We start from the raw sequence: 12,468 nt of genomic DNA, 5'->3' as shown, positions 1-12,468 counted from the left end.
TAGTAATTGGTGTTGCTTGAAAATGAGATAGTAATCAGTGTTGCTTGAAAATGAGATAGTAATTGGTGTTGCTTGAAAATGAGATAGTAATTGGTGTTGCTTGAAAATGAGATAGTAATTGGTGTTGCTTGAAAATGAGATAGTAATTGGTGTTGCTAAAAAATGACAGTAATCAGTGTTGCTCAGAAATGATATACTGGTAGCAATCAATGTTGCACAGAAAAAACTCACAATGGTTATCATTGTTGCTAAAAAATTACATCAGTTATCAGTGTTGCACTAATTGGCATATATTAGTTATCAATTTTGCTCAAAAGTGGCATAGTACTATAGTTATCAGTGTTGCTCACAAATAACATGTATATACTAGAATTACTCAAAAATAATATAGTATTTGTCATTGTTGCAGAAAATTTGAAACTCTGTGCTACCATGCTGGAATTATGGAATTAAAACATTTTGAAGATGATAAAACATCAAGGACAAGATTTGTTACTAATACAGAAAAAGAGGTTGTGTTATATATCCACGCTTGAAGACTTAGATTGAGAAATGTTTAGACACAGCAGATTTGAAAATTCCATTCACACTGTTGTACAAGATTGTAAATACTGTAACATGACTTCCATCAACCACGACATATCCCTATCAGTATCTAGAACTTGATTCAATTACCATTGAAAATATTGACACATCTTGACCCAAACACAAATGAATAATGTTTTGTTTCAAAGACTATCTAGCCCATTTGGATAAAGTATAAAGTATCAGTTACAATTGCTGAAACTCCCAACCTGGTATCTTTAAAATAGGAGCTTGGAGTCATCTTAAGAGTTTAATCTCCCATAACAGGTTCCCCCACCCAAACCATTTTTAATGACACTAGAGCTGTGATGGTTGGGTAAAGACAGTGGAAAACCAATCTTTCTTTATCTTTTATCCAACTGTCTCTCTTTTTCTCTTATATCTTTGCCTTGTTTTTTATTGTCTTCAACATACATATACAAAGACAAATTTTTAAAAGTTTTTCATATTGCAAATAAGATATATTAGCTCTCTTTTTTCATTATTTTTTATTATCTCCAAAACACACGCATGGCAATTGTACATAATATTCAAGTTTGACAGAAGTATTGAAAAAAATGTACTATATTTTTTATGCAATATTCAGATGGTGCAACAAAAAGGTATTGCTTTGGTACATTTGGTGAGGATGAAGCTCATTATAATAAGTGCTTATCAACCATTTCATGAACAATGTTCCTACTATGTGTATGTAGATACAATACTAGTAAAATTAGTTCCCTTTGTGTTTGTAGCTCTCTGCTTTGGAAGCACAATTTCTCTAATATAGTCAAGCTGAAGGACTCACAGTACTAATTCAGTTCCCATAGTAAACCTATGCAAACACTATGATATTAAAAATTCAATAACTTAAAATTTTTGAGTACTCATGATCAAACCTATATTTATCAGTATAAATGAAACCTGGATGTCAGCTTCTTTGTAGAGAGAAAGATATGAGCCACAGCATTTTCTGGACCTGCATGTGTTTGAAACATGTACTTTCAATTCCACACCAAAGAGTCAGGTGCTAATTTTAATAATGAGTGCTCCAAACTCAAGACTGTTAAAGGACTGGAATTCCATCAATAAAACAGTGTCTATTTTTATTTTTTTCACTTACAACTAGGATAAGCTCTCAAAAGATTCTTTTTCCTACAACATAACTTACATTATTAATCCATCCTGGTCAGCCTAACCCATATATACTCTATTTTATGTTCACCCATTTCCAGGCTGGTTCCCATTTTTCCATACCAATAGTACTGTGTGTCCTGAATCAAGCACATGTTAGATTTATTAATTCAACAGACTCCATCTGTAAAACTTAATGCAAAAATTAGTCATGTATAGTGGTGTTTTCAAAAACTGTCAGGATGTTCATCCAAAAATATATGCTTTTTTAGGAAATATTTTTGTGAGGTTTGACCAAAAAGAGTAGTTTGGGCTCAATGAGACATGCATGGTATTATGTAGGTTAAAATATATATATATATAGATGTCAACCAAACAGATTATTTTTTAAAGTAAGTGACAGTGTTGAGGTTGAAGTATCATAAAGAGAACTGGAACAATGTATATTAGTTACTTAATTGGGTTAACTTGGCAATGTCAATACTAAGAACATGAAGATGGGAAAAACTAAGTAAGGAAGGTAGAACTAATGTTATTGTGCAGAAACACTATTCATCATTAAGTCATAGGCCTTGACCTTTGACCATTTGACACCAAAATCAGTAGGCTTTTTCCTCACCCAGTGTGCAAGATATACACTTTGGTCCAGGTAATAATACAGAAATAAAGGGGCCCTGGGTGGTTGAGTTGTCGCAGGTGCTTGCCATTACAGATCACACCTCTGTGTGAGTTCTTGTGTCAATGCAACCATTGTGGGAATGTGAAAAGCTTGCCAGTTATTTATGCCAAATAATGTAATATATTTTCGCTTTATTGTAGCCCACATCATATAACTGGACCAAACTTTGTGGATAGCTTGCACTTTGAATGAGGAAGAAGTCTCTCAGTTTGGGGTGAAAAGGTCAAAGATAAGGTCACTGTGATTGAACAAAGAACAAATAGTTTCCAGACAATAACATTAGTTCTACATTTCAATCCTAGACCAATTTTTGTTGATGGCTTGTACTTAGAGTAAATAAAAATTCTTCAATTTGGCAACACAATGTGAATTGAAAGGGTCACTGTGACTAAAAAAAGAAAAATGCTTGCTTTTCACACAGTAACATTAGGGAAATGAAGAATTCTATCAGTATTGTGATCAGAAGGTCAAAGGTCACAGTCATATGACATGAACAATAATTTCTGTAGAAAATTTCAAGTTCTTGACTTTGTACTTTCACCAAAATTTGTGGATGACTTTGACATTGGGGAAGAAAAAAGCCATTTGATTTGAGGTCAAAGGTCAAGACCACTTCAACTGAAAGAAGAAAATGGTTTTGCATAATAGCTTTAGTTCTGTTACCATGTACTTTGACCAAAGTTTGTGGAGGTCATGCAAGTTAGGGTTTGAAAGAGGTCATTTGATTTTGCAATATGGGTCAGGTCATTATAGCTCTAAGAAAATTGGGTTTTACAAAACAACAATTGTTCTAACGCAAGTTCTTTGACCAGACTTTTTGGATGACTCGCACATAGAGTAATTAAGAAAGCTATATATTCTGCAGTCTAAAGATCATGGCCATTGTAAGCCTGTTATGAAAATAATGGTTTCTGCATAGCTTTATTGAAGACGGCATACCTTGACCAAAGGTACAAGTCACAGAGACCCATTGGACAGTAATCTCCAGAGTCAAAGATGTCCTACAAAAGCCCACATAAAGGACCTTTACACAGGTGTATAATGTACCATTCCTGGTAATTGTTTTGGGGGGTAATTTTGTTGCTCACTGCTGCATTTTTACCAGCTTTCAAAATGTGAGTTATTATAAACTTTTAGCAGACTTTTTAAATGCATAGCCCCTGTATATGGTGCATGTATACACCCATTTATTCCAAACCTCAGTATCTTTCCATAAACACATGTCGGCAAGGCAAGATCTACCATAAATACTTACTTGAAAGTTGAACCCGCCTGTGAACAACATACACCCTGATCTACTATCACATATTGTGATGATATATTGGAGTTTGTGTTGTTTGTTCAACTTGTTGCTCCTAACATAGATCCAGGTCTTCTGTTGCATTATGCAGTGGTAAATCTTGGTCTATGAAATTTGCAGTTGGACTTATAAAAAGCAAGTATATATGGTAAGTATCAGATAAGTATCAGACTGTATTAAATATTCAGTTTTTTCATTTCAGGAATAGAATAAAACGAGGAAATGAGGATTGAGTAGAAGTGTTAATTTCTCAGAGTGAGCAGTGATAATGAGCCAATAAAAATGATAATGAGCTGATGATAATGATAATGAGCTGATGAAAATGATAATGAGCTGATGATAATGATAATGAGCCGATGAAAATGACAGTGAGCTGATGAAAATTAAAAGTTTCCTGATGGCCATATTTGGATCTTGGTATTATTACCTGAGTACCATGGTTATGGTCTTCACAAGAAATGTCAGGGTAATTTTATCATTTTAGCCATAATATTGAAGAGCTCCAGTTATCAGATTTAATATAAAAAAAGATCTATATGTAAAAAATAATTAAATGATTTCATATGATAAAAGTTGTTACTATTATAAGGAATGTTGAGGTGTCAATATATTCAGTTATGATTTTAATTTTATCAAAGATGAAATGATGTGTGCAGTTTTATAATTTAAAACTGACAAAATTCTGCATACATTTTTCTAGATGTCCATTATCTTTGTGATTACCCAAACCACTTTTTCATTAGATTCAGAGAGCCCAAAACTTTATCAGTCTTGAAATCTCAAAAGTAAGTGCCATATTGTTGTCACCAGTTTTAGAATCCAAAGAGAAAACCAAGGTCTTGAAAATTCTATTTATAATATTTAGAAGAAAGTTAAAGAGTGCTTTTGATGTTAAGCTTCTGTTTTTGTGGCAGCTTGTGAATGTTCAAACCTGTAATTTGTGCTGGAACCTTGGTGTACATTTGTCAGTTTAGTTTTGAATTTTCCAATGAATAATTCTAGAAAATGATGAAACCAGTCAACATTACTTGTTTTTCCTGCCCATATTTCAATAATTTTTATGAGAAAATCTGGGCTTCATCTTCTGCATGTACTTTGAATTGATTTTTATATGCATTATATCACTCAAATTGCTTTATCGTATGCTTTGTAATTTTTCTTATTAAAAAGATTTCTCCAAAAGTACAAAAAGTAATGTGTGCAAATAATTATCATTTTGGGGAAATGTTTATGTACGAAAAATATAGAATATCCAAAAATTGAGAAGGATTTTAGAATATTTGCATGGTCATCAGTATTAAATTCATATACATCAGATGTAATTGTGCTAAAGCAGTGTGCACTAGTAGTATATGTTTTAAATTTGATTACATATGTGCATTAGAAGAGACATGTCAGAAAATGAATAACCGTGACAAAGATAGGTATTTCATTGCATTTTCCTTCTTGCACATCATGATCAAATGTGTACCAGTATGAGAGAAAGGTTTCTGGATTATTGTAATCTGAATTGTTTAGTTACCAAACGATGGTGATCTTTCTACTGTACAGTGGCAATTCTCAATTCCATTATCAATTAATAACACTGAATAAACAATTCCTTTAAGTGTTAGATATGATCTCCATTGTCCCAAGAACCATGTGGCTTTGCAGTGTTATTTATATGTTCATTAAATATGCTACAGCTGTGGTCAGCTCATTCCAGCTAACACCTGTTTGAGAACAAGATTCGGCAGACCAAATCAAATGAGGCTACCAGTAGGAAAATGAGACTACTGATGTGGTATTGTTAATGCCAGATGGTGTAATGCCAGGAAATGCCTGGTGCTTTCTCTTGTAAGTGTTCTCAACCAGTGACACCTTTCGCACTCACTGACAGAACTATCAGAGCAACTTAAATTAACAAGTAGCATGAAATTATCAAAACCAAATGCATCCTAACTGTCCATGCACTTACTGATGTAAGATAATCTTATTTGTTGGGAATGGAGAGGTCATTGTACTTTGTGCTTGGTCATTCTTGGGAATTAACCTAAATGGAGTCTGTATTGTTATAAATATTGTGAAAATTTAAATTTTAAAACTTAAGGAGTATGATACATAATAGCATCAAGAACTGCTTCAATCTCTCTCACATTGGGGTACATTTTATTTTGATCATGAGGTGCAAGAAGAAAAATATGATGAAATACATATGCCTCCATCTCTCTTCAAAACAAATTGTGGAAAGACATTTAGCATCATTGATGCAGTTTGTCTCCTGCTGATAATCTGTATACAGTGATACCATTCTTCTTCTTTTTATTCGGTTGTTCATCATGTCCAATGATGATGTTAGTTGTGCTGCCCACGGTGACTACGCAAATGCCACATGACTCCCAGGTCCAAATTTGGAAGCACACAGGATATTACAGGCTGGGCATGGAAAGTCTGTAGACTGGACCTTGGCAGAGGCTTCCAGCTTGCTGGGTTGGATTCTACACCATTTCAGGTTATGCTTAAGGTTGTCTTTGTAATTTTTCCTGGGGCACTCTCCTTTCCACATTCCATGCTTGAGCTCACCATAGAAGAGCTGCCTTGGTATTCCGGTCTGCTCCATCCAAATGACTAGGCCTTTCCATCTGAGATGGGCTTTCAGCAGCCCTGCCTCAATGCTAGGAATTCCTGCCATGCTGATGACTTCTCAGTTGGACTCCCTGTCTTGCTATCATGCATGATTGATCTTAGTGAGTGTGCATGGAACTGCTCAATGGCTTCACATGCTACCAATATACAGTCCAGTTTTCACAGTAATAGAGGAAGGAGGTGAGGATGACAACTTTATAGCCCTTGATTTTGGTGGGCATCCAAATGTCTTTTTGCTGCAGGACTCAGACAAAGTTTTCCAAAATTCTGGCTTGCTTTCCAGATACTGGCTGTAATTTCTTTGTCCAGTGACCCATCAGAAGATATTGTACTACCCAAGTATGTAAAGCTCTCCATGTTCTTCAGCTGTCTTCAGTCAATCTTGATTGTGGGTTTTGGTGCGTCTGTGCAAGGAGCTGGCTGAAGCAATACCTGTTTTATCCAGGTTTATTATCAGGCCAAACAGCCTGGATGCCTCAAAGAACTTATTCACAATGGTCTGTAGGTGGTTTACCTTGTGCGTCATAAGTGCATAGTCATCTGCAAATAGAGCTTTGAGGAGTAGTTTGTCCATTGCCTTTGTTCTTGCAGAGAGCTGGCACAAGTCAAAAAGGGATCCTTAGAGGCGATACTTGATGTAAACTCCAATGTCTTGGTCCTTCACTGCACTGGGTGAAGAAGAGGTTGAACAGCACAGGTGTGAGCACACAGCCCACCTTAAATCATCAAGATGCCAGAGCGCTTTGAGTACTCCCTTTTGGCTAAAACTTATCCTGTCATCATGGAAACCTGAAGTTACTATAGTTTCATTGCACACAGCATCACAAATTGTTTCCTATCTGTAACTTGGTAAATTTTCAGGCCAGAGTCATTAAATGTAGCTAAAAGTATGTAATTCATTTAAAATACACCATTTATTGATGCTGACCTGAAAGTTTAGAGTTGCAGATTGGATACAATTTGTGAAGCTGTGTTGAACGAACTGTAGTGAAAAAGACAAAGCTGATGTATTCACCTGGTCTCATCTTGTACTCAGCATCATTTTGTATATGGATGAAAGCTGGAAAATTTACAACATTTGCATATTCAACTTGTATTCTGCATCAACTTATAGGCTGGCAACTATGGTAATTGCACAATACTGTATCTTCTTCAGTATAAGATGTGCATAAATGACAAGTCTTAATGCACATCTGTGAATGTGCAATGTGCCAGGAGATCTGGATCTCACTGATTCAGTCTACCTAGAATTTATTATTCCCCCACTATATAATTCAGGGCATAATAGCTACTGTTATGTCCATCTCTCTTTCTCTGTAATCACATTTGTCTTTCATTTTGTCTATACTCATTTTTGCTTCTGGAACATTATTCACAAGCTATTCATGGTGTTCAATTCAATCAAACTTGGCACACAGCAAGTTGCATGGAGGTGCTTTTAGCATCGATAGTTTTCAGCTTTCAGTATTTTTGGTAGCCATGGAAACAGTGTAGTATAATTTAGTAGGTCTAAATTTGAAGGTGGCTATAAGTAGTATCCAAATTGAGGATGACTGGCCATGGGGAAATAAATTGTATCTCAGTGTGATTATGTGGGCATGTTTATTAAAATTCAATTCAGGCATCTTTGGACGCCTTTACAACATTCGCATGGAAGCACCTTTTGAAGCCTTTACTCCATTCCCATGGAAGCGCCTTTTGACGCCTGCTGTAAACACCTGCTGTAAACATCAGCCATTTTGAGCTGGTTTTCATAGCGCCACCTTCGGGGAAAACCCCCCCCCGTTAGATACTACATTCATTTCTGCAAATGACAATTACGTCAGATCACGTGGTCGCTATGTATGCACTGGTCGATATCTGCTATTTAAAGTAACTGGGTCGTAATCTCCACTCTCCAAAATGGCGGTCGCGGATTTCATTCATTACGTACAAAGTTTTCAAGATTAGAATAACAAGTATGAAAGATTCAATAACTTAGGTAAAGGTTCTGATATTGATATAGACATCAATTAGTTTTTATAAATTATCAAATTCAGATGACTTAGTGATGTAGACGCAGACGAAAACCTTGTAAATTTCGAGTATCGGAAATGGCAGCTACGGTTGGTCACGCGGCTTCTCTGACTTGCTGGTGAACGAGTTCTCTCTCGATTTTGAAGCACATAAAAAATTCTTCCATGAAAAATAATTACACAGCTATAACAATCGGACTTTACTCTTAAATTTTTCCACATAAAATAGATGTGTACCAAAAATGTAAAATGGTTAAAACTGCTGTTAAATGTAACATATACTACATTGCTTAACAGGTCACAGGCAGACCTATGCATATGCTGTCGACTAGGTAACAGGTGTTCTATTTATAGCGCGCTGCACTTTGTCACTATGCTCTATGAGGTAAAGGGTTAAACAAAATATGTTCAGTCACAATTATTGATTGCTCTGCACCTTAAATATGAAAACACCTTTCAGATGAAAATTATTATTGTTATGGACTTTTACATTGGCATTTTCAGTAGCCAAAGTTACACCATGGCGGATCTAGCAGTTATTTTAGTGCTTTGACCTAGCAACATCTATTGGATTTCATGAGTTGCCTCCCTTAATATGTGAAACCAACAAACTAATAGTGTGTAACAGCAGTGCATTGTATGTCAGGTGAAAGTGGTAGAGGCAATTGACTTTAAAAGGATACTTTGTAAGTTTAACGTTGAAAGCATGACTACATACCATAGAGAAGCCATTACAAGTGTATTTGAGTGAAAGGTATTTGTACAGACACAGACCAAAAATGCCCACATAACTAATATTAATTTTTGCTGTATGTGCTTTTTTAAACTGTAAATAACAACCTTGCAAAGGAATAGGGATTATGAGGATCCAGATAATTGCAATTTAAAGGTACATGTGATCAGATTCTCAAAAAATGACACTCCTTATTGAAATAGTTGGTTCTGAATGCCTACATGACCTATATGACATTTACTATAGCATAACCCATACGAAAACTCAGCAGGAATCAACATGCTCACCTATCAGGAAACCATGCAGATAACTCACTGAATTTTATTTTTCTGCATTAATGCATGAATACTTCTAGTAAATGACTTCTTACTCTGCCAAAAAGTATAATTCAATATTCTGGATAGAGTTTTGTCTCTGGTTGGAATATTGAACTTGGACTGAACCCAAGCTGGAATTATATTGTTAAAGTCAGATGGAACACAGCGGTAATAAAACATTCCAGTTGGATTTAATTACTCTTGCTGGAAATATTAAATGTTCTGAAACATTTAAAACAGAAATTTGAAACTTAGAAGAGGGTATATTGGAAAACATTGAAGAAATGTTTTTAGGAAACAAATACTGGATATAACTAAAAGAACTTAAAGCTGTGTTTGTTATACAAAATAGAATAGAAATGCTTTTTTTTCAGAGTGTAGCTTTCACCCCAAATCCACATTTTCTCCAAAACAAATCAGCTTAATTTAATCAGGAGATGAGCAATCTAACTGATGCACACAACATAAAGCAGACTGCTAATTATATCTAGAAGTTGACGATTGTTGAGTTTATTACATGTTTTACAATAACACCTATTGTGATGCGTGGATTGAGTCATCTTTAGCTCTTTTTCTTGCAGTGAAATCAATTCTGCTACAACACTAATGTTGTTACTGTTGTTTCATTGGATACCTAAAGTTGAAGGTGGTGTGAAATTCCTTGACTGTGGGGGTAAGTTTCCACTTTAAAATGAAAATCATGAAGGAATACAAATACATTATCAAAGGTTGTGGTGTATTGTAGCACCCTGTTAATGTAAGGTGCATCTGGATTGGATGGACATGAAAATTTGCAGCAGTGACATGCATGACAAAACTTTTGAAACTTTGAGAACATAGTAATGTCATGATGATCCATTTTACAGTTACATATTTGACAGTATCTTGGGGGGCCCCGAGTGGCCAAGTGGTCTAAAGCACTTACCGTTCCAGATCACTGCCATCTCACCTCTGTCTACGTGTGTTTGAGTCCAAGGCTTGGCCAGCGTGGGTACATGGGAAAGCCTGCCAGTAGCTTTTTGTGGGTCGGTGGTTCTTCCCTGGGTTTTCCAGGGTTCTTCCTCCACCAGTTATACTGGCTGCCATGTATAGCCTATCTTGTGCTGAAAAATGGCATTAAATCCTAGAACAAAAACAACAGCAACAGTATCTTGGGTAGGTTTATCAGAATGGGGACAACAGTATCTAGGCTAGATTTACCAAACTGGGACAACAGTACTTAACATAGATATGCTAAAATGGGACAACATTATCTAAGGTAGATATGCTAGAATGGGACAACATTATCTAGGGTAGATTTACCAGTATGGGACAACAATGTTTATTGTAGATATACTAAAATGGGACAGCAGTTTCCAGGGTAGATTTACCAAAGGAGGACAACAGTACTTAACATAGATATACTAAAATGGGACAACAGTTTCTAGGGTAGATTTACCAAAACTGGGACAACATTGTTATGTGTAGATATACCAGAATGGGACAACAGTGTCAACTGCAGATATACTAAAAATGGGACAACAGTATCTGTTGTAGATTTACTACAATGGACAACAGTATGTTTGGTAGATTTACTAAACTGGAACAGCAGTATATAGGTAGATTTACTAAAGTGAGACAACATATAATCTGTTTTTCAAGAATAAGAATCTTTATTTACTCATTTATTTACCTCTCAAATGATTGTTTTACTGTAAGTTCATCAATTTTTTTTACTTTAAAGGCCTTATATCCTTAAATAGAAAACTGTAATCTCCTAAATGTCAACCTTCAAGATCACTAAATGTACCAGTCATACACCTTTTAAGGTCTCTAAATGTATCATTGATATACATTTAAGATACTCTAAATGTACCATTGATACACATTTTATGATTTCTCCTTCAAATACGTTCCCCGATCACATTAACGTTAGGAATATAAGCCTGCTACCTCTCGAATCCAGCCCTACTAAAAGACGAAAATTCGTCTTTTCGGTCTAACTCTTGCCCCTTACCTCCCCTTGCCACCGCCAGGTGTCACCAGTTTTTAAGCTTCGCTTGTACGGATAACACGTACATTACACCTCCAAACAATCCAAGCCATCTTAGCGTTAAATTGGACCATCCGAAGTTAAATTTGGATTTATTGTGTTGGACAATCATTCTTCGACAGGTTGTATACATTATTTTAACAATTCTTTCAAAATTGAGTGCCTTTGTCACCCTTATGGATTTCGTTTACTGAGACAATGTTTCACACGCTATCGCGGAACTCGTGTTGTCAATTAAGAGTTAACGCGACACTGACTAATTTCGCTTACTCCATTAGTAACGGTTGTGGTATTAGCGAATTAATAACATGCTGAATTACTAATTTGCGCTTTGTTTTCTTTTCTTGTGTCATTTCAGTAGAAATGTCAACCAAATGCATGAAATGCAAAAAGTTCAAAGCAAAAGAAGACAACCATGACTCTTGTATTGTATGTACCAAGTGTACATCTTCTATACCATGCAGCGTGTGTAATACTTGGACAGAGCAAACGTGGGCGGATGTAGTCCAGAAGGCAGCAAAAGGGAGGGATAGACGGAATAAGTCGAAGAAGGATAGCATTGATGTTCTCAGTATACATCCGAAGACAGCCTCCATTGCGAGCCTCGTGGGGGACGTTGGGGTCCCCCCTCCACCTAAAGTTCGTCGTTTGCAACCGTCAGCCACAGTAACATCAGCGGCAATGGAGGAAAGTAATGTTGACAGGGTACAACAGTCCAACTTCAAACAGATGTGTCGTTTGGTCCAGGAAACGACGACGCAGCTATTGACATCAGGCCAGATAGTACCCTTATTTCCCTCGCTTGCTTCCACAGCTTTTCTGACTCTTTGGGGGAATGTTTCCCCAATTTTAGGCTGCCCAGTGGGCGTAAGTCCCCCCGCATGTCTGAGCATGGCCTTCAGGCCTGTAAGTCAGGACGCATGGGGTTTTTACCAGATCTATTGGATCCATATCTTTATACAACCTCTACGTCACCGGCCGTCCAACTGTCCCAGCATGGGGACCATATTGCTAAAACGGTCCGACCAAACATGACTTACGGGGATTTTAGTGATAAATCCATCCGTCA

At 36.3% G+C, this 12,468-nt stretch overlaps 1 protein-coding gene across 2 annotated transcripts in view; it reads left to right on the top strand.

Annotated features, from left to right (window-relative positions):
• Positions 1 to 12,468, top strand: part of LOC149806993 (uncharacterized) — a 102,296-nt gene that overhangs the window by 8,634 nt on the left and 81,194 nt on the right. For both annotated transcript variants that reach the window (XM_089960483.1, XM_089960477.1), the window contains 2 exons: positions 3,880 to 4,143; positions 9,949 to 10,040. In XM_089960483.1, coding sequence (XP_089816609.1) covers positions 4,136 to 4,143; positions 9,949 to 10,040 — 100 coding nt within the window. In that variant the 5' untranslated portion in view covers positions 3,880 to 4,135. The remainder of the gene's footprint in view (positions 1 to 3,879; positions 4,144 to 9,948; positions 10,041 to 12,468) is intronic.

This window comes from Sinohyriopsis cumingii, chromosome 1 (genome assembly GCF_028554795.1).
Source record: "Sinohyriopsis cumingii isolate HCF-2022 chromosome 1, ASM2855479v2, whole genome shotgun sequence".
Taxonomy (NCBI): domain Eukaryota; kingdom Metazoa; phylum Mollusca; class Bivalvia; order Unionida; family Unionidae; genus Sinohyriopsis; species Sinohyriopsis cumingii.
Note: the sequence above shows the minus strand (reverse complement) of the source record. Positions and strands in the feature narration are given on the sequence as shown.